The following is a 23844-nucleotide window of genomic DNA, read 5'->3' on the forward strand; positions in this document are numbered from 1 at the left end:
CAGCAGGACACACCAGCCAAAATACCAATTCAACCTCATTCACCGATTTAGCCATGTAAAATAACACCAAAACAGAACTAAGAATAACTTCTTAGATACCAGGTGTATTAATTGAAAGCACATAATGGGCAAAAGGTCTATACAGAATTTAAGGGGAAAAAAATGTTCTGAGAGCTGTTTCTACAGCCCTGATCTCTACTGCCACTGTCCAAATATATTAATTTATACAAAAAGTTAATTTAAAAATAGATAATATAAGGTAGCATATAAGCATGATATAAGGTACCATAGTTTTATGAATCTTTGTTCAACATAATGCCCTAGGACTCAGTGTACTTTCATTTTAACTGTATTCCACCTGTAAATATTAAAGACTCAAGAATACTGGGATAAATTGCTGTAGATTTGCTTAAAGGGTCTATAAATAGCCCTGTATTATGTCACTTTTCCAGGTGTCTGTTTTGTTGACAGTCACTTCATTCCAGTTTCCCTGTTGTGAACATGAAACAGCCACCTAAAGAAAACCTTTGGTAATTAGAACAAGGCAGGTACTAAACCTATCCCGTGGCTTATCTCTGCATTTGTAGCTGGAGTTCATTAACTTGTCAGCACTGATTCCTTTTGAATAGGAAAGTGAAATGAAAAAATGACGTGCAAATCAATATCAACTGTTAAGCCGTGTTCTCATTTAGCGCAGTGTCAGATATGAAATATTAAGAATCAAAATGAAAATTTCTGGTGGAAAAACATGCTTAGTGTGTTATTTTTATGAGACAATTATTACAGTGAATTAAGGTATTTTTCATCCTATGGTAAAAAGTTACAGCATGGGAAAAGTTAAAGAAAATCATCTAAAGTTTTTGTTGGTTGGTTTTCAGATTTTTTTTTAAACAACATTAAGCTTGATAAATGGAAGAAGCATTTAAGAATGCATAATTCATGCTTATTAGTTGAGACAAAATCCATGTAGCACATTCACATATATCTGGAGAGAGACATCTGCTTAAATGAGTCCCACAGAACTCAGCATTCCATCACTGTTCCACTGATATTTCTGAAAAAATACACTTCACACATATAAATCTGATATCAGAGGATTACAAATTAGTCTCCTCGGACTAGATAATAATGGTGCTCACAGGGTGCCAAAGATCAGAGGAAATTTGCTGGAGATGAGCACAAGGTAAAGATCTGCCTGGGTATCCTGGTATGGATTGAATTCCTTATTTTATATTCTTCCTAGGGAGAAGCCAAGGCAGGCAGAGCTGCACCTGGAGAATTTCAGGGCACGTCCAGACCTGCGGGATGCCACTGCACCAACCCCTGGGGCTGAGCTCACACAGCACCCACCAAGAACTTGGAATGGAATTTCCATCTCTGAACTGCTCAGTCTCCAGCAGCAAAACCAAAAGGTTTTATCACCCTGCACCCAAACCCCCCACCTTAATGTGTTAATTGAATAACTCCATTTACTGCAGGGACAGGACACAGAGAGGTATCAAAGTGAAGATTGTCACTAGTAACACTTTTTCCTTTTGCCCAGCTTGGGTTTTCTCCTGGAAGCTCTTTGCTGCATTTCCTGCCTGTATTTCCTAAAGCCACAATCTTTCAGTGTGTGAAAAACGAGTTCTACTCTTTTAGAAAAATTTATAAGTTTAATAAAAAAATAAAAATAGACAATTTAAGAGACAGAAAAGCATAGGTATCTCAGCCAAAGTTGCTTGGCATAAAGCCAGCCAGCAACTCACTTCTTCAAAATCCTTGCTTTTAAGGATTAACCTTTTACATGTGCATCTTTTCAAACATTCTTTTGAGCTCAGATGTTCTTTTGGTTTTTGGTCCCCCTTCCTTCGAAACTTGCTCCATTTTGATAAATTAGCATTTTACTAAATAAACGTCCTAGTTGGCGCCTGGCAACTTTTCTGATACCAGAAGATCAATGAACTCTTGCAGCTGTTTTTTTACCTCTGTCTCAACCTTATCAATTTTAGGAATGTAGAAGGATCTTCTCCCTCTGTATCTTCTGGTTCAGTCAGTTTAGATATTACAAAGAGAAAAAATCTAGTCTTTTACTATCAACACTATGTCACAATCAGAAGATACATTCATCAATTTTCTAAACTCTGTTAATAAAACACAATACAGTACAATTATACATATAGTATTCATTCTAAGATTTGCTAAAAGCCAACTTTATAATATGCATTTATTACAAATGCTGCAGGGAAATTTAGGAGAAATTCCTTCGTTTTGGAGGGTTTTATTCTCCTGAGCACACACCCTCACTGGAAACCAGAGTTTTATCTTCCCACTGTCTAGACTCGAGGTTAATTCACGTTATTTTCTCATTTTGTAGTTTTAAAGAATGAGTTTTAATCAAGCCACTTATCTAATTCACAATTGTTCAGAAACATATTTTCCATTAATAAAATGATCCTAAGTGCAGCCTAATGCATTGAGTGCCAACAAAAAGAAAAGACACAATAATTACCAGCACTGACAAGGAATTTGGAAAGCCATTAAACAAAACCAATCATTTCTCTCCCCCAATCCTCCAGCCATAACTCTCCCATATTTTTATACCACTAGAAGCTATAGTAATTAGGCCCCTCAAGTAAACCATCTACTTTTCTGTTTAGTAGACAAAAAAATAAAGGAACTCATTCCTTTTTGTACTTCTAACATGTTCCCCATGTTTTTTCCTCTAATTGAATTAAATATGACACGTTAAAGAAGGAAACATTTCCGTTTGGGATACAGATGATTGAACTTTTCTGGCAGATGTTAAATTTAATGAACATCATAGGACAGAACAGAATCTCCTTTACGTTATTTACAAATTCAAGATATAATTTTAAAGTAATTACCATCAGTACACAAAATCTGGGACTAAAAGCCACAGAATAAATATGAAACTTCTGAGATCCTCTGAAGAGCTGCTTGATCAAAAAAGCATTAATTTTGCAGGGATTCAGCTGAAGGCAGAAGCGACATTAAAAATAACTGAAGAGGGTTTTTTTTCCTGTTTCGCAGACACAAAATATAACTGGCAGACTGTGACTACCCACTAACATTATGCACAATTAATATTACATATATCAACTTGATGCTAATAGTATCCAATAGAAAGGACCATGCCATATGATAGTCCCACTAATGCATTCAGCTTTCCTGGCAATTAAACAACATGGAAGCACTAACAATTAACATCAAGGTCACCCCCAGATAAATCTTGATTTGGACACTCCTCACAGCAGATTTATGAGTGGATTCAAAGCTCATTAAAGTCGGTGGAATGACTCCTGTTGACTTAATGGGGATTGCATTTGGTGCACTGCTTGCTGTGTTTTCCTACGACAGATTAATTACACGGTTTTGTGAATAATCAGGCCTAAAATCAACCCTGTAACTTAGAGCTCCCAGCCTTGCTCACACACTCGTGCAGCTTTGTCAGTGATGAGTCTGAGTGTTATAGATGTGAGCCAAATTCAGAGGCAGATCTTCCCCAGCCTTGATTTTTAATCTTTATATTGAAGTTTTAACATCCCCCCCCTCCCCTTGCCGCTGCCTTAATTCCTGATTTGAGGGTCAATTTTGAGGGTCAATTCTGCCTTTAATGACCAAAACTTGTAAGGAGTGGAGGGAAAGAGAGAGAACCATGTAAGGACAACACAATAAAACAGTTAAGAAAACGTGAAGTTGTCTGCAAATAAAGTCAGAAAGGTCCTGTAGGGATAAGGACACGGAGTGTGAACTGTCCACAGAAGAGCTGCCAGTTTTCCCCTTGACCTGTTGCTGAAACAATTCACCTCCACTGAAAACCAAAAGAGGGACAAACAAATAAAAATTTTTTAGTACCAAATTGGAGCAGTTATTGAAACAGAGTGGATAAAACAACCAACTGTATCAGTTGTAAGGTTTAAGTCATGCAGGAAACATGAATGTGTTGAAAAATTGTAAAATATTTTTCCTCTTTTTTATCCCAACCTATACATATGTACATCCCTATATCTCTGTTATGTTTCTCAACACAGAGCTATAAATTTATCACTGAACAGAACGTGTGTTAAAGTCTCTCCTGCAAAATATTCCACAGCGATATATCAGTAATGTTTTCACAGACAAAGCTGGGAATAAAATACACGTGAGCAGTTCCAGTGAACCTCCCAGTTTGGAGGTTCAGGCTTTGATATAATCAATGACAGAACTGAATTAGTCCATGAGGGTTGACTGAAGTAGTATCAAAACAAGTCGTGAAATCCCCATCTTCTAAACCAGAAATTCAGTCTAAGTTTTTTGGTTTTTATTTCTAGGTGGCCATTCTTCTGCAAGGACTGGCAGGATTAATACATGCCAGAGCAAACACAGAATATTAGTGTAATAATCATCTTAGTCTACAGTGTGAGCTGAGAGTTTGCAGCAAGAGCAGCAATAAGAGCAGATTTAGTGTGAATATTCTTGTTGCAGGTCCTGCCAGGCTGGAGCACATTCCTGAGTAACCTGGGCCCTCCCACCAGGGGTTTTGTCACCAGCACAGTTTTTCAGCAGTTGTGAGTCTCTTATCAAGCAGAAGTAGCTGACTTTTTATTTCCTCTTCAGGGAAAAGTCACAGGTATGAGAATATTCTCTCTGTGCAGAGAAGAAACTGAAATGCATAGTATTTGTCAGCCATCCAGGAATTTTGTATTTACTGGATTTTTTTAATGCATGAATTCAACACTATCCAAATCAAAAGGATCTGGCTCTGGAGAGCACTTGAGGTCCCTGTTGCAGAGAGGTGACATGCTGCCTTATCTCCACACTGCTGGCCTTGGAGGGAACCCTCTGCATTTTGATACAGCCTTTTAAGCTGCATTAGTAGTGCAAACACAATCTGATCTCTTGCTAGTATTCTTTTTTTGAGTTAGTCAAAAATTCAGGCAATGCCAGTGCACCCTGATATCAGCGCAGGTATAAAGCTTTCATCCTCTCCCAGTTCTTCATAGGATCACACCCTTGAAATCCCTGCACAAAATATTTCTGTGCAAATATCTGAGGATGAAAGTTTGGTTTGGTCTCCCTGATTTTAAAAAAAAAACAAAAACTTGTTATATCACCTTGTCCCTGGTGATTAGAGGATAAATCTTTATATAGTGCAACAGTGTTCAATAGTTTAATAAAAGCCTAGCAAACATTCAGTAATTTAACACAAAGCATCAGATGGGTTCTAGAAGAATTAAAGAAAGATAAGTTGGATTTTTATGCTTTTTAATAGTTCATAGATTATCATCAATAATCTGCAAACTGTAAACGTTCATCTGATGGATATATTTTGCACCTTGTTCTAGTGGTTCTGAAAAGATTTTGTCCATCAGAAGAGAATGAAAATGCTGAAGTCTGTGATGTTCCTTATTAGCAGAGTCATTAAAGCTCCATAAAATCTGATCATTTATACATTTATATTCATAGAAGATATGTCTGATCTGAAATACACACACACACACAAATAAGACTCCAAGTTTCCATTTATAAATACACAGGTCAGGTCACATTTGGCCCTTTTTGAGAAAAAAAAAACCAAACCAGCCCATCCACACTGCCTTGACATTACCTGGCCACATCAAATACTCAATAGTTCTGCAGCACCACTGGTACCATAAGAGAGAATTTAAATGGAGTTAAGCATTTGCACTTTTTTCCTGTGCAATCACAACCCCAGGTGCCCTCTCAGTGAGAAATTGTATAAAACAAGTGGTAAAAACTATTTTTTTTTTCCTCAGATGGATCAACTGCTTAATGCAAAGGTTATTCAGTTTGAGTTGGTGGTGAAATAAGTGAGGGGATGGATGATTAATAACTCCAAGATGACTGCAAGCATTAGCGGAGTTGTTTATTATGAAGACAACAAATTGCTCTAAGCTTTGACTGTCATTCTTCAAGTTGCCAAGTTATTCTAGGTACTTAAAAAAAAAAAACCAAAACCAACAGAAAACCTAGCTGCAAAATAAATACAAAGAAATAATCATAAAAGCATCAAAATTGTAATGATCAACAAATAAGGAAATTTAGGTCCAAAAGAAGCCATTCTGTCCTTGGCACCAGCAGAATCAATTCTTAGGGGAGGACAGATGAAGATTTTTATTCTGTGATGCTCCATTAAATATTTAAGGTGTGCTGAGATATGTGTTACTGTAATAAGCACAATAAATATTCCTTTGGGATGGTGAAAATCAGCATGGAAACATTGGGGCAATCATTAGGGATTATTATTGATGAGTCCAGTGGAGAGAAATTACTAAACTCTTACTCAGGGAATCATCTTTTCATGTGAATAATTTCTCCTATCATGACTCTCTCAAATCCATGCTGTTTCTGGAAGCTGAGAGAGAAGCTGATAGTGGGAAAACATCAGCAATATTTTGTGTCTCTGACATAAAAAAAAAAAACAAACCCTTGAGCCTAGTTTTGGGCACAACTTAACTTGATTTCCTCTTGGAATTGTCTCTGTTCCTTAATAAATCTGAGAGTTCTCAGGTGGATCTGGGGTAGTTGTGCTGCACCAGCTCCATCATCCCTGGTGTCAGATGAAGGAACAGCCACGGAATAAATGGACAATTTTTCTTCTCTACCCTAAGTCTCCCACCATTTCTCGCTGCTGTAACATGTCCTTTTCATGATGGATTTGAGGACATAAGGCTGTCATGGCAGTTCTAATATCCTATCAAAGTCGCCAGCTCCTTCTCCCTAATCCCTTGTTTAAGAAGACTCTGTTCTTATCCTGATGTGCAAAAGTATTATGAAATAAGTATCGAAAATAAAGATATCTATGCAAATGCCTCTTTTTAGAGATGTTTGTATTAAGCCAGGCACACACACACATTCTGTCCCCATGTACTTAATAGTTGCACTTTGAGGATCTTACAGGATGAAAGCCACTTTGTAAATGAAAGATATTACATATCCTAAGAGACATCTACTTATCCTTTATGATCTCGCCTAATGTTCTACTAAATCATGCTTAGCCTTTTGCTTTCTTACTTATATCCTCATTTACTACATGAATTTTAAATTTAAACCTTTCACGAAGGGTTTCTTTAAATGTTCCCCACACCTCTGGCACGAGTTTCCACAGAACTCCATCAATCTCTGAAGATTAAGGCATAGGATTGGCACAGATTTGTCTATTCCAGAAAATTTCCAGGCTGGAGTCAGAACAATAAATGCTTGAAAAAAATAATTATATGCCAAAGCATGATGGTTTATCACTCATCCACAACATTTAGTGGATTCTTTCTTTTTATGGGTAAAGGACAGTTAATGTAGTAGACCATAAAGAGAAGCTAATTAAATTCAAAATGTCTTCAGATAACTAAGCCACCATTCAAATTCTCATAAAATGTTTTAGTAACATGAGGTAAATAGATATTTTCTTGGCCAGAACGAATTTTAGTTCAAATACAAGACTTTAGCAATCTTTGAGTAATTGCTCTTGTTGAAGTTTGCCATGAGCTCTTATGGATTGGAGGATAAAATCTCAGTGTGTTTTAAAAGAAAAAGAGTAAAATTAGTGCATTCCAGAAGTGCATCTGCTTCTGAGTTTCCACCAAAAAAATGAAGTTTCCACCAGAGGCACATCAAGCTGTAGTGAAATGGAACCTGTTGCAGCAGGAAGAACCGACTGAGCAGCCTGAATGCAGCTCAGGGCTGAAAGGAGTCCTGTTTGTAACTGGTTTTTAATAAAATGCATTCATTACAAAGAATTTTGCCTGTCATTTCACATCACTCTATAAAAAATTTGAAATAGTTAACAAGGTCTGTGTTAGTCTCAGAAATAATCTAATTTCACCTTTGAATTGCTGCTAAACACATTCAATCCTTAGCTCTGCTTGCTGCTGAAGAGCACAAAGTCCATTTTCCTGGATAAACACATCCCCAGCTCACAGAGAATCTGAATGTAGATTACTCACAGAGAAAGGCACTGAACACTCACGGAAGTTAACACCTTCTTGTTCCACAGGCAATTATTCATGTTTCCAGTCTATAAGACCATTTTTCTCTCCTTAAATAACCAAGTACTTCTCATTTACATGCTGAAGTTGCACACTGAGGGAAAGAGGAGGAAAGCGAGCCCACACATTTGATCTAAGCACTTACACACACAGTGAATAAACTTACGAGTCACACTTTGTCCAAAAAAAGGAACATTAAATTAATGAAAAACCACCAGTGGCTCCTGTTCTTTATAGCATTTACTCTGGTATTCAACACAATATGTAATTGTTGCTATGGCAACTGCCACATCTCTTGGCACCATAATAATTCTCAGATAAATGGATCTTTGTCAGAGCAAACTCCAAAGGCAGTGTATATGAAACCTGCATTTCCTTGGTGCTGGGAAGGGTGAATTCAGTGCAGGCCTGAGGAAGCACAAGCCTGGCAGTGGAGCTGAGCTAAAATGAAATGTGGGTGTCCATCAGCTCAGAGCTGCTCTGGGTGGGGCTGCAGGGACACCCAAAAAATGCCCAGGAAAGGGGCAGGGGAGCCAGAGCCACCCAGCCCTGCCAGGCACAGCTCCTGTTCCCGGGGTTTGAGCTAAAACCCTCTGGAATCTGATCATTTCAGCACATCCTGCATCAGGCTGGGGGATAAAAAGGGAAAATAGGTGACTGGAATTTCTATGGAATGGAGATTTCTGATATAAAAGGATCTCTTTGTTGTTTCTGCGACAGCAAGTGGTCTGCACAGAGGATTTTTATAAAAATATAGTTTAAAAGGCAGCTAAATGACACCACAGAATGACCCATTGATGAGAACAAGCTCTTGCTTTCATTGACATTAATTGAGATGTGTTCTGTGAAATCCTAAATGTAGCATTGCAGACTTTGAAAGAAAAAAAAAAATAGCATCTATTCAATGGTGATTATGGCAGGGAAAAGTCATTTACAAAAATGCCACCAATACACAGGTATTAAATTCTAAGATCACTTTCACCTCAGCTTTTTATGCATGAATTCCAAGTCAATATGTGCTTGCAGTGCGATAACAAAAGTAACAGGAGTGATAACAACTTAATAACTTAATAGCTGGGAGAATGTTAATATGTTAAACTTTCTGCCAAACTGCACACAACAGTGAGAAAATGACTTCTTTTTGTAGTTATTTGATCTTTAAGAAAATCCTTCTTTATTTGCCTGAAGGACACTTTCATATCTGAAGGCAAGGGATCCCCCCAGCTTTTCTGGAAATGATATTCTGTACACAGTTTTGATCAGTATAATAACTCAAACGTATCATAGGTATTGATGCACCCCCTGTGACTTATTCCATTTTGTGCCTTAAAATTAAATGCAAAATATGGTGTTTTATTTATGCAGTGCATCCCCTTCTGCAGCAACTGCTATATGCAAAATCTAATAACATGGAACTCTTTGAGCCTGTTTGTCAATATCTCATATGAGAGTCCATCTCCATGCCTCTGCACAGTCATTTTCAGCCTATTTGGAATTCTATTCTAAACAGAAAAATGCAAATATACGTTAATGGGAACGATTGTCTGCTATATCAGAGGGGCTGGTTCTTGATCTTATTTTCCAAATAACTTATTGAATTGCCAGATGACTAAACTCAGCTATTCACACTTCCTTGCCTGAATATTTTCTGCTGTGAGAGAATCCTGATTCATAATAAGATTATTGATCCGTTATCATCTGTTCCAAGGCAGAAAGCCATACATGTAGGATTTAAGGCTGTAGGCACTTTTTATCTCATATCCATAATATTTGCAATCTCTATCCTGTGGGGGATAAGCAGAGAGCAAGACACAAACAAGAAATGCTAAGGTTTAAATCCAAGGAGCTTAGTTTCATTATTTCTGTTTGATACTTTAGGAAACAGGCACGGGCAGAAAGCAACTTGCACAAAAGGTATCCAGGCAGGCAGAGACTCGGTAGGAATCCGAATCTGGGAAGTTTTCAGCCTGGCTGCTGAGGCTCTGTCCCTGCTGTAACAAGCACAGCCCAGTGCTGGCCTTGGGAAAAGCAGTGGTTTGACAAAAGGGAAAAAAAAGCAGCAGCTTCTGCCCAGCCTCTGGCTGGTACAAAGTGCACTGGACAAAGTAACAGGACTGGGGCAACTTCATTTCCTTCAGTCTGAGCTGCTGCTGGAGAAGGCTTTAAACTTTGCCTGCAACATGCTGTCTCAGGGTGTGCTCCTCACTCTTATCTCTTCTTTTCTTTCTCCTGCTCCTTTTCTATCTAGTGCCTGAAATGTGTCCTGAGGCTTTGACAGTTTCTATTTAATCATTTCATCCTTCTGTATGGAAGACTGCTGAGCACCATGCAGTGAAGTTACTACCAGCCTGGAATTTCTGAATATCTGCCTGCCCTCTTATCTGCTTTGGTGCCAGACTCTTGATATCTCACTCCCCTCCACCCCTCACCCTGTGTCTGTAATGGTGTAACAAATAAAAGTTCTAAATAACTCCCTTTGCTGTGGGGAAGGGGAAAAAAAATAAAGGCTGCCAACACAGAGAGGCAGAGACAGATTGTGTCCCAAGGTTTCCTTTTAGCTCCCAGTACACTGAGGGTATGTTCATTAAAACCAGCATTAGATTTCAGAGGGGGAACAGGACCAGCAGACACCATTTTATTTAGCCTTGGGGGACACAGTTCAAGTCCCAGCTTGCCACCTTTTGCAACTCACCATTTATTATGAGGCTCTACAAAACCCTGGTTACGCTCTCTGCCTTCCACAAAACCTGACTCTTTCAATAAATACATAAATCCACTAGTGTCTGGACAAGTGTTCAGATGAAATTTCCAACTTTCAGTTGTCCTACTTTCTCTAGAAAACAAAGCAGGGATCAAGCATTGGACAGGACACAAGTTTTTTTAAAAAAAGAGATTGCTGCCAGTCATTGGCTTGGCCATTTTCTCCCCAGCTAGGGTTTATGAGTGGTTTATTTTTTCCATTAGAGATTTGAGGCTTAGCAATTCTCTGAATTATGCAGAATGAATCCAAAGTTCATTTGAGGAATCCTGGGTGAATCAAAATATTTCCAGGTCTCTTTTTTTTTTTCCCTCAATATCCCCAGGCCCTCCAGTCCTGACTGTGTGAGAGGGCAAACACTGGACAGAGCAGGGCACAGGCAGAGCAGGGCACATCCCAACACTGTTCCATGGGGAATATTCCACTGTTCACCAGCACTGCTCCATGGGGAATGCATGTGGAACGCCTGTTTTTCACTGAGCACTGATTGCATCAGGCTCCCAGTGTGTACAGGCACATAACTATTAAAGGGTTAATTATTAACTCCTTCCACAGGCTCGTCTGTGCACTCACATTCAAATTCTTCTCAGAAATGACAGGAGATTTTTGGGAATATTCCCCTCTGTCAAGGCAGACAGAGACCAGCACATCCATCCCAAATCATGGGAGGGAGGAGGCACATCCAGCGGGCTGCAGAAAGCAATTCCAGCTGGAGTCTGGTCTGGAATCTGATGTGGAATCTGATGGACAGATTTCTGCATGTATGAGTATCTGTAGGCAGAGATTCATGGGGTTTAGGGCATGTTAGACCTGCAGATATCAGGAAAAGCAGCAATGCAGCATGAGCTCCTGCAGGAGATTGTGTGATCAGCTCATGGCCAAGCTGGCCCATGCTGAGGAGCCACCTCTGCCCATATTACAGCCATGGCCACCCCTGGATGGAAAGCTGCAGGCTCTGCAGATCTATTAAGCCTCTGGCAGAAGAGGAGGAAAACAGGCCCTTCAAATGCAAATAATAGTTAAATAGTTTTGATATTCCAACAGGCACTGATTCTACTCTGGCCATGAAGTTAATTCAGTTAATCACATAGGACGGATTGCTGAGGCCAGCTGGAATCATCCCCTATCTTTAGCACCCCTTCACCAGCAGAATACCAAAAGCTTTTCTGCACACTCCAGATTGCACCTCTAAATAATTTCCATATTCATCCAAAGTGTGGCCGGTAGCAATCAGAAAGTTTTAGGAGCTACACTCTGTTCCAAGGCTCTGAACTGCCAGTCAGCACATCAGAGATCATTGTTGAGAGCCATTCCCAAACACGTTGGGAATCTGCAATTAGCAACATTAACAATGGGATTTCACAGATGTAGGTTACATGCTTTCAAAAGAGAAATGGCAGTTGCTGGCAGTGGGGAAATACTTAAGAACTACTTATCCTCTAATTAGACAAGGTACTGTTCTCTAAGTACTGAACACTAAGCGCTGCTCCAGCATGTGCTCATCTTAACCCCACAGAATTATGCTGAATTACTGAGGTTCCATCTGAGCATTTCTTAGCCAAGGCTCCTTGCATAAACAGATGGAGCAGTTCTGCTGTTTCCGTGCTGACACATTTAGACTGCAAAAGTACAGGATTAAGTTCAAATTTATCATAAAATCACTTTCGATAGGACGCTGTAGTCTTTATATCCTTCTCAAGTATGACAAACAGAAAGACAACGCTGCCTGTGTGGTGTTTAAAATTGGAAAATAGATGAAAATGTTGGGAAGAAATACTGGTTAAATAGTGATAGAGGACTGGGTGAGCCAGAGCAGGACATCCAGCCCCAGACATTTTTATATTCCCTTGGTGATTCTCACTAGGTGGATTTCCCAGGACACATTAAGGCATCATGTAACTCACAATGCCATTGCAGACACTAAATGGGTAATCGTCTGGTAATGGGCTGACCAAAATCCAGAAACGAGTGATGAATGCAGGTTGAGATGACGTTGTGATATTGTCACCTGGGAGGAAAGGCTGGAAAGTGGCTGATTTAGACTGGTTTTCTCTCTCTAAAGCAACACAAAGTGGTTGGAACAGAATCCAGGAGTGGGGCCAGATCAGCCCTGGCTTTCAAACGTAGTCTGGTGAGAGATTTCAACACTGGGCATCAATTAATATTTGCTGGGACATTCTGAGGGGACACTCCCCAGAACCAGGACATAAAGGGAAAAGGTCACTGGCAGAACTTGTCATAGTCTGTGCAAATACACATTCTCTATCTCCAACTCATGAGACAAGATTTCCCTTAGACTCTAACTTCCATAGAATATCTGACAAGATTTCCTTACACTGTGGCTTCCATAGAATATCTCCCATCACATATATTGAAAGGCTGCTTCTCTAAGCAAACCAGAATAAATCTTCAGAAAGTGATTCTCAGAGAGTCAGGTCTTCACACATAAACCAATCCCTTAAAGTTTAACTCCAGACCTCCTGTCAGAGACGTCTCAAACTCCTCAGTGGTTTTACTCACTTCTAACCTGAGAATGAATGATCCCCATTTTGAAACTGCTCCTAAGATTTCAAAATTAAACCATTTGAATGTTCTTGTGAATGCACCAGAAGGAGCAAGGCTTGCTAGTCTGAGGCACAGGACAGCCAAGTGCCCAGCTTGCTCCTGCAAGTGTGGCTTTCCTACTCTGAATTTGGCACTCTGTGGTCCTAAACTCACAGCTCCTCCACGTAAGAGACTCCCTCAAGTATGACTGTGTTAAAATTTAATTTTGTGAAGAAACGGCATATTTAAATAAAATTAAATTCCATCTCAGTGTTCTGATCAGCTTTCTGTGGTTACACGTTCTGGTTCTTTCTCTCCCCCTGGCAATCCATATTCACATTGTGTGCTGCTTAAAGTGCAGAGCAAAACCTTTCCTCGGCCATGGACTTTCTGAAGTTTGTTCAGCCTTTCTCCTCGAGATAATTAGTTTTTATAATGGAAGACTCAAGCTATACTAATATATTGTTGGGAGTATAATGAGAATGCTGGCAATTGAATGTCTAAATACCAAATCGAGACAGTAGATCAGTCATTTTTATCAAAGTCTCTTTACACTTCTGCAAAATTATAGGTCTGTAAAGGTACCAGGCTTAATTGTCTAGTGAGCCACTGCCTTGCCTGCCTCTCTCCTAAATGTCAGGACACAGAGGTGAAGGCTACCTCACATCTCCTTTTGCTACTTGCAGGGGTGTGAAGTAAATAGCTCAATCAATTTCTGAAGTGCTTTATCCCTTCAAGGATGAGGTTTGTTTTACACTGAAATTCGGGAGGGGGAAAGAAAGGACAAAACTTTCAGTGGACAGAGAAGAATAAAAATCACCAGGGCACAGAGATAGAGTGTAAACGTGTGCTGCTCTTTGTGTGCAGATGTTGAAGCAGTTGACCACATAACAATGTCAGATAACCAGACCAATATGAAAATTGAAATTACACAGAATTCATTCCCATGTACTTAGACTTGGAACGAAACGTGAAGGTTCTGTAAATTCTAAATTACACATTTAAAGTATGATTTTCCATTTTCAATTGTGGCCAAACTGTGATTACCTGGCATAACATACACTGGAGAAGAAGCAGCCAATTTTAATACTTGGGCTCTTTCATTTGAATAAACTCTTTATGAATGCTTAGCATCCACACCTGAAGATGTAATACATCTTCCAAAAACCCAGGAAATCTGCATCACAAATTAAACCAAGCGCTAAAATGTTACAGCAATATCTGCATTGAAGACTGATTTTGATCTCTGCTAACAGATTAAAATTGCCTACAATCCTCGGTGACACATGTAAATATTTAGCAGCAGCAAAAATGGCCCTTTTTTTTTCTTTTTTTTTTTTTTTTTCTTTTTTCTTTTTTTTTTTTTTTTTTATCTTTGGTATTTTTCTTACCTTTAATGCCCCACGTTTTTCATTTGCTTCAAGAATAAAGATTTCTGCCATGTCCTCGGCGTGCTCCGACCGCGCGTGGACGAACAAGGCTCTGCCAGCCTCTGACACGTTCTTGAGTGCAACCAAATTCCCATCGAGTTCCACTGTAAAGTCTGGGTTAGAAACTTCAAAGTTCAATTGGTTGTTCCCATTGCAGTCATCAAATTTCACTGGGGGTGAAATAAAAAAAGGGAAAAGGGGAAAAAACACGTTATAAGTGTCCACTTCAGAACAGAAGCTTTAGATGTTATAAGATGTTATGTTATTAGCTTGTCTACAAATTTGGGAAGAAGTGTCTCTCAAAGGAAAAAAAAAAAAAAAAAACTTTCACAGAAATTCTATATTTTTCTGACTCTTCTTCATAAACAAATCTGTGAATGTGTACTTTCAGAGAGATGAAGAGGCTTTGACCACTCTAACTGGGTAGCAGATAAACAAAACACTTTGGACATGAGACTTTTGTGATCCCTCCAATCAAATGCACATGCTGCTCCACAAACTGAGCAGTGGCAACAGAGACCTTGTTGTGCTCCTCATCACAGCCCAGGATCTCTAAAGGCTCTTCTGTGGCAAAGTGCTTGCAGATATTCAGTACATCTTTGGGCTCAGCTGGTTGTTTACAGAATATTCAGCCCCAGGCTACTGCAGAAGTTCTGTAAAACTGAAAAAACAAACTATAACATTTCTTACTACCAGGATTGTCACACAGTTCATGATGAGCTGCACTGTATCTGAAGATTGTGAGAACTTTTAATTGAACAGTAGCTGTCAATAATCCTGTTTCACTTTACATGGGAGGCTGGCATCAAGAGGAGAATGTCCCTAAGGCACAAAGATTTGAGACTTTGTCTCAAATTTCTTCTCTGAGTCATTTTGCACAAAACACTGGATAAAATATTAGTGATTTAACTACCAGCTATGTGAGTAAGAGATCTCCACCACAGGCTTGCAATTGCTAAACGAACATTTCAGGTTTTGACCTCTCTGAACAATATATTTGCATGTGAAAGTTTTGGTTTTTGGTTTTTTTTTTTGTTTGTTTGTTGTTTTTTTGGTTTTTTTTGTTTTTTTTTTTTTCTGCAGACAACCTGCTTTGTACTCCCTACCTTCTCCTGGAGTTACTGCTGCTGCAGACTTTCCACTTACCTGTATGCTCACACTATTTTTATTTTACATTTTATTTCCACTGGATCTTTAAAAACTGCATTACAATTTCAAAAAAATAAAACTACGGACAGTGATACCAGCTACAGAAAATCAACAGCAATGGAGTTTTACTACAAAATAAAGCACTTGGCATAATTGTTGAAATTCACTGTATAGACTTCTTGTATTAGGTCATTGTGTTCAAAGGAAGAGAAACAATCCCAGAGGGTCTCGTGGCCAATCTCTAAATTCTTCCTGACTGTGTAATCTCTGTAACTGTTCCTAAAGCACAGGAATAGTCTCATAGTGGGTGGCCACTCAGCACTCCTGGGAAGTGACACAGAAATCCTCTTCATCAAATTTTGTATCTCTGTCCAAGCAAACCAACATGAAGACAGAGCTGCCAGAGGACCTTGTGGAGATCCTTCCTTTCTGGGCATTCAATGGGATTCAATCCCAAAGCAGAACACCACAGGGGAAAAGAACCATTGCTGGTTCCAGAATTTACAACTTCATTTTACGATGAATATTGATGAGGTGGGTTGGATGAAAAATTAAACAATGCCAAAATCTCAATCATTCAAACAGAATAAGGCACAAAAGGAGATGTAGGGCATTATTTACCAAAGTAAGAGTGGAGGGTTGGCCTTGGGCTGCTCCCAGCCTCCCACCCAGCCACCCCCTCACTGCCCCTCCTCAGCAGAACTGGAGAGAAAGATGGACAAGATAACGACAGGGAGGTCACTTACTAATTACCATCACTGGCCAAACAGAAAGGACTTAGGGAAAATTAATTTAATTGCCAATTAAAATAGACGTGGATGCTGAGAACAAAACAAAATTAAAACCACCCCATGAAGCCGTGACCCTGTGAATTCACAATCCCCTTCCTGAGGAGAGCCCAAACACCCTGACAGACACCACAGTCTCTGGCAGAAAAACTCCCCCAGCAGCCAAAGGATCTGCTGCTGCACAAGGTTTAAACTCAATTACATGTTTTTAACTAAAAACTGCTCCCATTTCCTCCACTTTACTTTAGGGCAAGAGAACTATCCTTGGATTCACAGTGGGACAGAAAACCAGAATTTCATCAGCTCATTTGCTCTTTCATTGAATTTCGCTGAAAGCAAGAGGGATTATAAATTTAAAAAAAAGGAGTGTCAGTCTCAGACACTGCAGTCTCTCCAGACAAACTTATCTCAGGCTGTCATGTGGCAGATCCTGCCTGCAAAGTCTTGTACTGAAGTAGAACCAGGAGGGAAAATCACTGAATTTGGGAGCAGCAGCAGCTTAGAGCAATTTCAGAGTGCTCAGAGCCTGGGAACTGCTTCCAGGAAGGATCCAGTGCCCACAGAAGGATTTTGGTGGGAGCAAGGGCTCCCTGGTGAAAAACCACCCTTTGCAGTTAGTTGGGTTCATGACAGGTGTTGTAACAGATTCACTTCAACTTCCTAAAGCTGCCAGGCAACAATAACACAAGATTTTCCTGTCACTACAAATGCAGGAAGATGAAATTCTCTGTACAAATCACTGTATAGATACTGTTTAGATTGCAACCTTTGTGAATTACAAAATTATTTTTTTAATCCCCTAAAAAAACCCCACAAACCCCAACTAAATAATTCAAAACACAAAAAAAATCCCCAAAAAACCCCTAACCATCCCCCCAAAAAAGCCCCAACCAACCAACCAACCAACCAACCAACCAACCAACCAACCAAAAAAAACCCAAAAACCCCTACAAGGTTTAGCAACTTATTGTATTGGTGGCATCCTTTCCCACTGCAGAGGGTTTGGTGTCCCTTAGGGTCACTTCCAACCCAAGCCAGTCTGTGATTCTCTGAATAAATATGTGTATTTAATATGTATTTAATTAATTAATTTAATAAATTATTTATTAATAATTTAATAAATATGTGTAAATATATGTATTTAATCCTTCATAATCAAAAACTGCTGTGGATTTACAATTGATAGCTTACAACTGGAAAAATTTAGCAGTGGCCTCTAAAATTATATCAGGAATAAAAAGTTTAAGGAAACCAAAATTTAAAAGCCAAAGAAAACTGTAATAAAGTAATCCCTAAAACCCAAATGTCACGGTTCAGAGCTGTAGCATCACCCAGCCAAAGGCTACAGGTGCCTTTCAAGAAAAGAACAAACTGAGCTGTGTTTCCAAAGCAGGGAGGAGCTGGCTGGGAGAGCACTGCTCCCACCTCTCTGCTCAGTGCTCACAAGCCCTGGGATTCCTGCACTGCTGCCATCTGCATGCTCTGGGGAAACTCAAAGACCAAATGCAGATTTGGCACGTGGAATCAGGAGAAGTGCTTGAATCTCTTCTATATTCCCTTGGAAGTATGAATTTGACAGTTTTAAACCTTTTATATTTTGCTGTCTATTTATCTTGCTTTATGAAACCCTGCAACTTTTTCCATAAAGAGCTGAGGCAGAGTTGTTTGAAAGTGAGAAACTGGGGGGTTTTATACCATATCTCATCCAAAAGCACTGATGCTTTCAATTCCCAATCCTACCACAGAAACAAGAGAATTCAGTGAGGTTAATAGCAAGGAGAAGGAAAGAAAATGAAAAGGCTCTGAGAAGTACTGATATGTAGGAGAGAAATTAGAAGGGGGAGGAGATGAGGTGATCATAGGGATAGAGAACATTGAAGATTATTTGGCCTAAGGGCCAACAGGGATGAAACTGAAACCAGTTCTTGAGAGAGTTGAAGGGAACTGGAGCTTTAGATAACACCCCTAGTCTGAGCTCGGGATCAAATGTGTCCTTTATCAGGATGATGTTGTCTCCTGGACTGGGCTGACCAGGGAACATCACCTGAGATTGAATTGCATTCCTAGTCATCCTCACGGTGCTCCTCACTGGGAATATTTGCTTCCTTAAACTCCTGTGGCTTCTGGGGAAGAGCCACTGCAAAAATACCCAAAATTTACCAGAACTGAGCTGCTCCAGGAGCAGCTACACAGCCCAAGGAGCTGAGCCTGGCACTGACCACACTGACCTTCCCTGCCAGGCCCTTAGGAGAAGCTTCCTCAGATTTCCCACCCATGGCATCACATCTATCTCTTAACCAAACCTATATATTATTAATGCCTATTAAATATAAGGGAAATAGGATTTTCAGTTCTTATTCTCTGGTGAAAAACTTGCTTTGTACATAAAGCCAATGTAGAAATCTCTATGTAAGAACTATAAAGTGTGATTGATTGATTAATTAGTTACTCCTTTTGTCCCCCAAGTAGCAACCAGGGTAACAAGCAATGAGACAGAAGTTGTGGATATCAGCTGTGGAAAGTGTCAGCCTGAGCTGTAAAGGTGCTCTCTGAATATCCAACACTTTTCTTTTTGGCAGCCCTGATAACATATGGTCTGTGTGATGATGTTTGTGGTGCTCATGCATTTGTCACAGAGATGAGGTGTGAGGAAAGCCCTGAGATGGATAATTGACATTATTCCCACTACCCACGTGCATTACAACAGGTTGGGTGAGTGGCAGCCTGATGAGAGGGGCCACAAACCCCAAAACTTCCCATGTTCTCCTGCACATTCACTCTGTATTGGAGCTTAAGGGGTTTAGCTGGATTTTAAACCTCTCAGGGCAAAGGCCACGTGTTCACTCTGTGTCTGTACAGCACTTGCAACAAAATGATTCATGTTTGGTGCTCAGGGTGTTACAATAGTGCAAAAAAAAAAAAAATGAATAATAGCAACAGCTCAGCTCTAGCTCTAAAATAAAACGTTGGTAATGCTGCAGCAGGCATGACAAGTGAATGTCTCATTGACAAGGATTCAATGGGCAATTAAAACAGTGATCTAATATTTATATGAAGGTGGAGTTCTACATTTATTGACGCATCTATGACTCTTTTGATGTTCCTAGTCATGCTCCAGCTGCCAAATGAACATCTTTATTGTGCCTAATATGCCACATGCTATGAGACAGGCTCCAAAACTCCATGCAAGCAAAATGAAAACACTGCCAAGCAGCTCCCAGTGAAAAACATGAGTGTCATTCATCGCCCTCTGTTCATTTCTCAGCCTCCTGTGTCAGACTTTCACTCCTTGTTGTAAAATTCACACGTGAATTGTACAGAATATTTGTTTCCACCGAGCAATATTCATTATTAGCAATACCTGCATGCATCCCAAGGCTTTAATCACTGACTTTGAGCTTATTGCCACCAAAAGACGTGTTGGAAAACCTTGTGCAGGATCCCAAGTCCATTAGTGCAGTAACTGGAAATATAAACCTTTCTAGATCTCAGCAAGAGCACTCCTGTTCCTGGGATTCCTCCTTCCAGTGCATTCCACTTTCCCTGTTATGATATATCACAAATGTGAGGTTCCTACACCACTTTGATATTTATGATAATGACCCACAGATGTTTTAGAGGATACCATTCTAAAGCATTGAAAGGTTAGCAGTCGCATTTCTTGTAAACTAAAGTAAAAGAAAACAAGCTGAAATAGGTTTGTGTTCAAAAGCATATGTTGGCCTGATATATTCCACTTCCAAAGTAATTTTTTTTCTGAGTTTAATTCTCAGAAGTTTAATTTGTTTTGAACAGCAATACTGAGTTCATGATTTTCTCTCTGGTTAAATCTCCACAGAGGTATCCTGAATAAATAAATACACATATTTATCTATAAGCACTTCAAAACTAACTCTGTAAGTCTCTATGCACAGATATTCATATTTTTTTCTGTTAGTTGGTCATAACAAGAAACAAAATGGCTCCTGAATGAGGAAATTTCACACTGAAAATACAGACTTAATCACTCTATCAATGAAAATTAGAATGCTTTTTGTAAATATAACCTAGCCTTGCTCAAATCCATGGGAATTACAGCATCAAAGCAATATTACCCTGTGCAATTTTTTTTCTTCTTCTTTCTAGCAAATAACTTTAGATCATATTGAAGCCACGAGTCAGAAGGTGTACCTGTGAGAGGTCTGGAGATGCAAGAAAAGCACATTAGGGCTGCACAAAGGCAACTTAACTTCCCAGCCCAGCAGGGATCCCCCAGCCCTGCTCAACGACAACGTTTGCAAAACAGGGAAGATCAACAGAGACTGGTGAGGCTGAGCTTCATTAACTGCAAACAGAGAGAAGTGATGTCTGAGGCAAATGGAAACGCTTCTGAGTGCTGCTGTTGTGGATAAAAATTCATAACGCGCCGTGACCTGGCCAGGCTCTTGTTAGCAATGAGCAGTGAGTGAAAACAGCGGGAGAGGGAGGGACAGGCACTCAGTGTAGCCCTGGTTTGTGCCTGAGATCTGTTGGTTTTCTGAAATTCTTTTCCCAGGGAATTTCCTGTAAACAGAAGAAATGTTTTCACAACTCTACTATGTTTACATTCTTTCCCTAGGAGGGATTTCTTCTTGATGTCCCTCTGCTCTGACCAATGTGAGTGAAGAGGTTTGTCTTTGTTTCACCAATCAAATTGCTCTGTGTAAAATAGTATAAAAGGGAGACACATCCCAAAGATAAAGGAGTCATTTTCAGCCTTCTGAGGTCAGAGTCTGTGTCGTTGTGGTGTAAAACATCATCACACTCAGCAGTTCCAACTGCACAGAGTGACATGAGGCTCCACAGCCTGAGTTATCCTGAGTTATAAAATCTACCTATAACCAGCACATCTGGACTACCTGAATCCATTCCAGAACAAGAGAGGGAGCTGTCACAACAGCTACTGGCACAGGAGCTGGGGAACAAAACAAATCCTGCCTTTCAAGCCAACAAAAAAGGTCCACCAGGAGAAACAGCTTCTTTCCCTGCCTTTGAGGTGCCTTCAAAAGCACCTCTGGAACAGGAGTTCTGGCAGTGAGCCCACAGCCTGTGTGTTTCTGCTGGTTTTCTGCAAAAATACCTGAGCAGCAGGAGAAAAAAGTGTTGCCCCATGACAATTTGAGGGGGGAATAATGTCCAGACAAAACACTGTCAACAGTTAAGTCAGACAGGATGATCCTAAAGACATGATATTATCATTATTTCGTATCTAAAAGTGCTGCAGAAATAATGATTTCACAGATTAACAAACCTACTAGCGTGACTGAAGTATTTACACAAAAAAACTTATTGAACATTTAATAAAATGAACAAAATGAGTTTTATGAAAACCCTTTTTCAAGGTTTTTATACAGCTTAAGGCTACATTCTAACTCCGCAGTAGAATTTCTACAGAATGATTTTTTTTTTTTTAACAAATCCAACAAGCAACAGTGGGTTATTATCTTGCACTGCATGTTTATGATTTTCTCGCATTTATATAATTTCTTTATGTGCCCCTGAAGTAAATAACAATGATGACTTATTTAGTATCCAGAGAGTCAGAAATTGAGGGAACGTGAACCACAGCGAAATGTTCGTCGCAACATAACAAGTATTGCTCAAGACAAATACACAATTTATATTCGATTTCTCTGGAAGAACAAGTACTAAACAACAGACTTCATCCCTGCGCACACTTTTCAAGCCTGAAAAAAAAAATGAACTGATTACCTAAACTGGCAAACATGCCTGTGTGGTTTATGTGGGATGATTAGATTTGCGCAGAGCACTGTTGTGATACAGAAATTAGGCCAGCAGTTCATCCTCCGGGCACAGGGTGTTCATTCCTGCCCTTTGGAGAACACCCTGTCCACTGGAGAAATGGTGCCTATTAATAGGCACAGCTTTCTCTGTGCTGTCAGAATCCATTGCAAGCACAGATCACAGATAGGAGATAAGCTTCCTTAGATGATGAAAGACAAGGGATTTCACCCAGAAGCCAGCTGCAGCCAAGGAAAGGTGTGATGTTCTTATAAAAGAGTCACACTGGTCTCTCTCCTGCATATCCTCTACCACCTGGAGCTGTAGCAGAGCTGGAAAATTGCTAAAAATCTGAAATTCTGCAGCACAGATCACCTGAGCAATGAGTGATGCCTGACTGAAGGCTCCCTCTTGGATGATGGGTTTGATGTGTGATTCCAGAGCCAGTGACTCCATCCACACCAAAAACCCACCTCAGCCAGCTCTGCCCCTTTCCTCACCTTCTGCCCTACCCAAGACTGGACTGGCATCTTTCCCCATCTCACTGAGCTCTGCCTCTCTTCTCCTGGCTCATCACAACACCACTTGGCTTGATCTGAGCATCACTTCTGGTACCTTGAACTAGGAGTGATCAACCCTGCTCTAAAAAGAGGGTTCTCACAAATTGTATCAGCCCAGGTCTGGAGCTAAAGGTCCTTACCCTGCAGCACTGGGGCTGCTGTTTGGGATTCCAGCAAGTGCCTGCACAGAGGACAAGATGTAAGCATAAGATGGCTCCATCAGCACCAAACTCAAGGATTCCTGGCTTTTTCCACGTCACTGCTATTTCTTGCCTTTTCCCACCATGGTCCCTCTTTCCTTTCTCTGAGAACAGAAGATCCCTCAGTAGCATCTCGCGCTCTTCAACAAATTTATTCTGCCCAAGAGGGCTCCATCAGCTGTCTGTGACTGCTTGAAATTACAGGAAAATGCAACCACTACAATCAAAGCTGAAGGCATCCTCTCCTCCCCCAGCAGACTGCCCCAGCTCACATTACATGATATCTTCACACATCATTTTGCTGCCCATTGTCTTATTTAGGGCAAAAATTTAATCAGGTGGAAGGAGCTGTAATGAGTTGTTCTCTGTTGGAAGTTATCTTGGCTTATTTATTACAACACAGAGGTGTTATTGACTGATCTCCTGGGTCAGTGGCTGCATTATAAGGCACGGCAATACTGTAGCTGCCATTCTAAACCCTAGAGAAAAATTACTGTTTCAACAAAAATATTATGTCAGGGAGCGTGTCTGAAGAAAAAAAAAAAAAAAAAAAAAGAAGAAAAAAAAATAAAATAAAACCTTTAGATGTTATATCACAGTCATTGATCTTCTGAGCACAACACAGGGTTCAGTTTAACCGGAGCTGTTTTCTCTCTGTAGATGCAGA

At 39.9% G+C, this 23844-nt stretch overlaps 1 protein-coding gene across 6 annotated transcripts in view; it reads right to left on the reverse strand.

Moving 5' to 3' along the window:
• The window catches only part of CDH13 (cadherin 13), a gene marked incomplete at its 3' end in the record, with an annotated part of 461247 nt that overhangs the window by 282878 nt on the left and 154525 nt on the right, over positions 1-23844 (reverse strand). For all 6 annotated transcript variants that reach the window (XM_083870235.1, XM_083870236.1, XM_083870237.1 and 3 more), the window contains one exon: positions 14682-14890. In XM_083870235.1, coding sequence (XP_083726361.1) covers positions 14682-14890 — 209 coding nt within the window. The remainder of the gene's footprint in view (positions 1-14681; positions 14891-23844) is intronic.

This window comes from Zosterops lateralis (assembly GCF_965231275.1).
Source record: "Zosterops lateralis genome assembly, chromosome: 12".
Classification (NCBI taxonomy): domain Eukaryota; kingdom Metazoa; phylum Chordata; class Aves; order Passeriformes; family Zosteropidae; genus Zosterops; species Zosterops lateralis.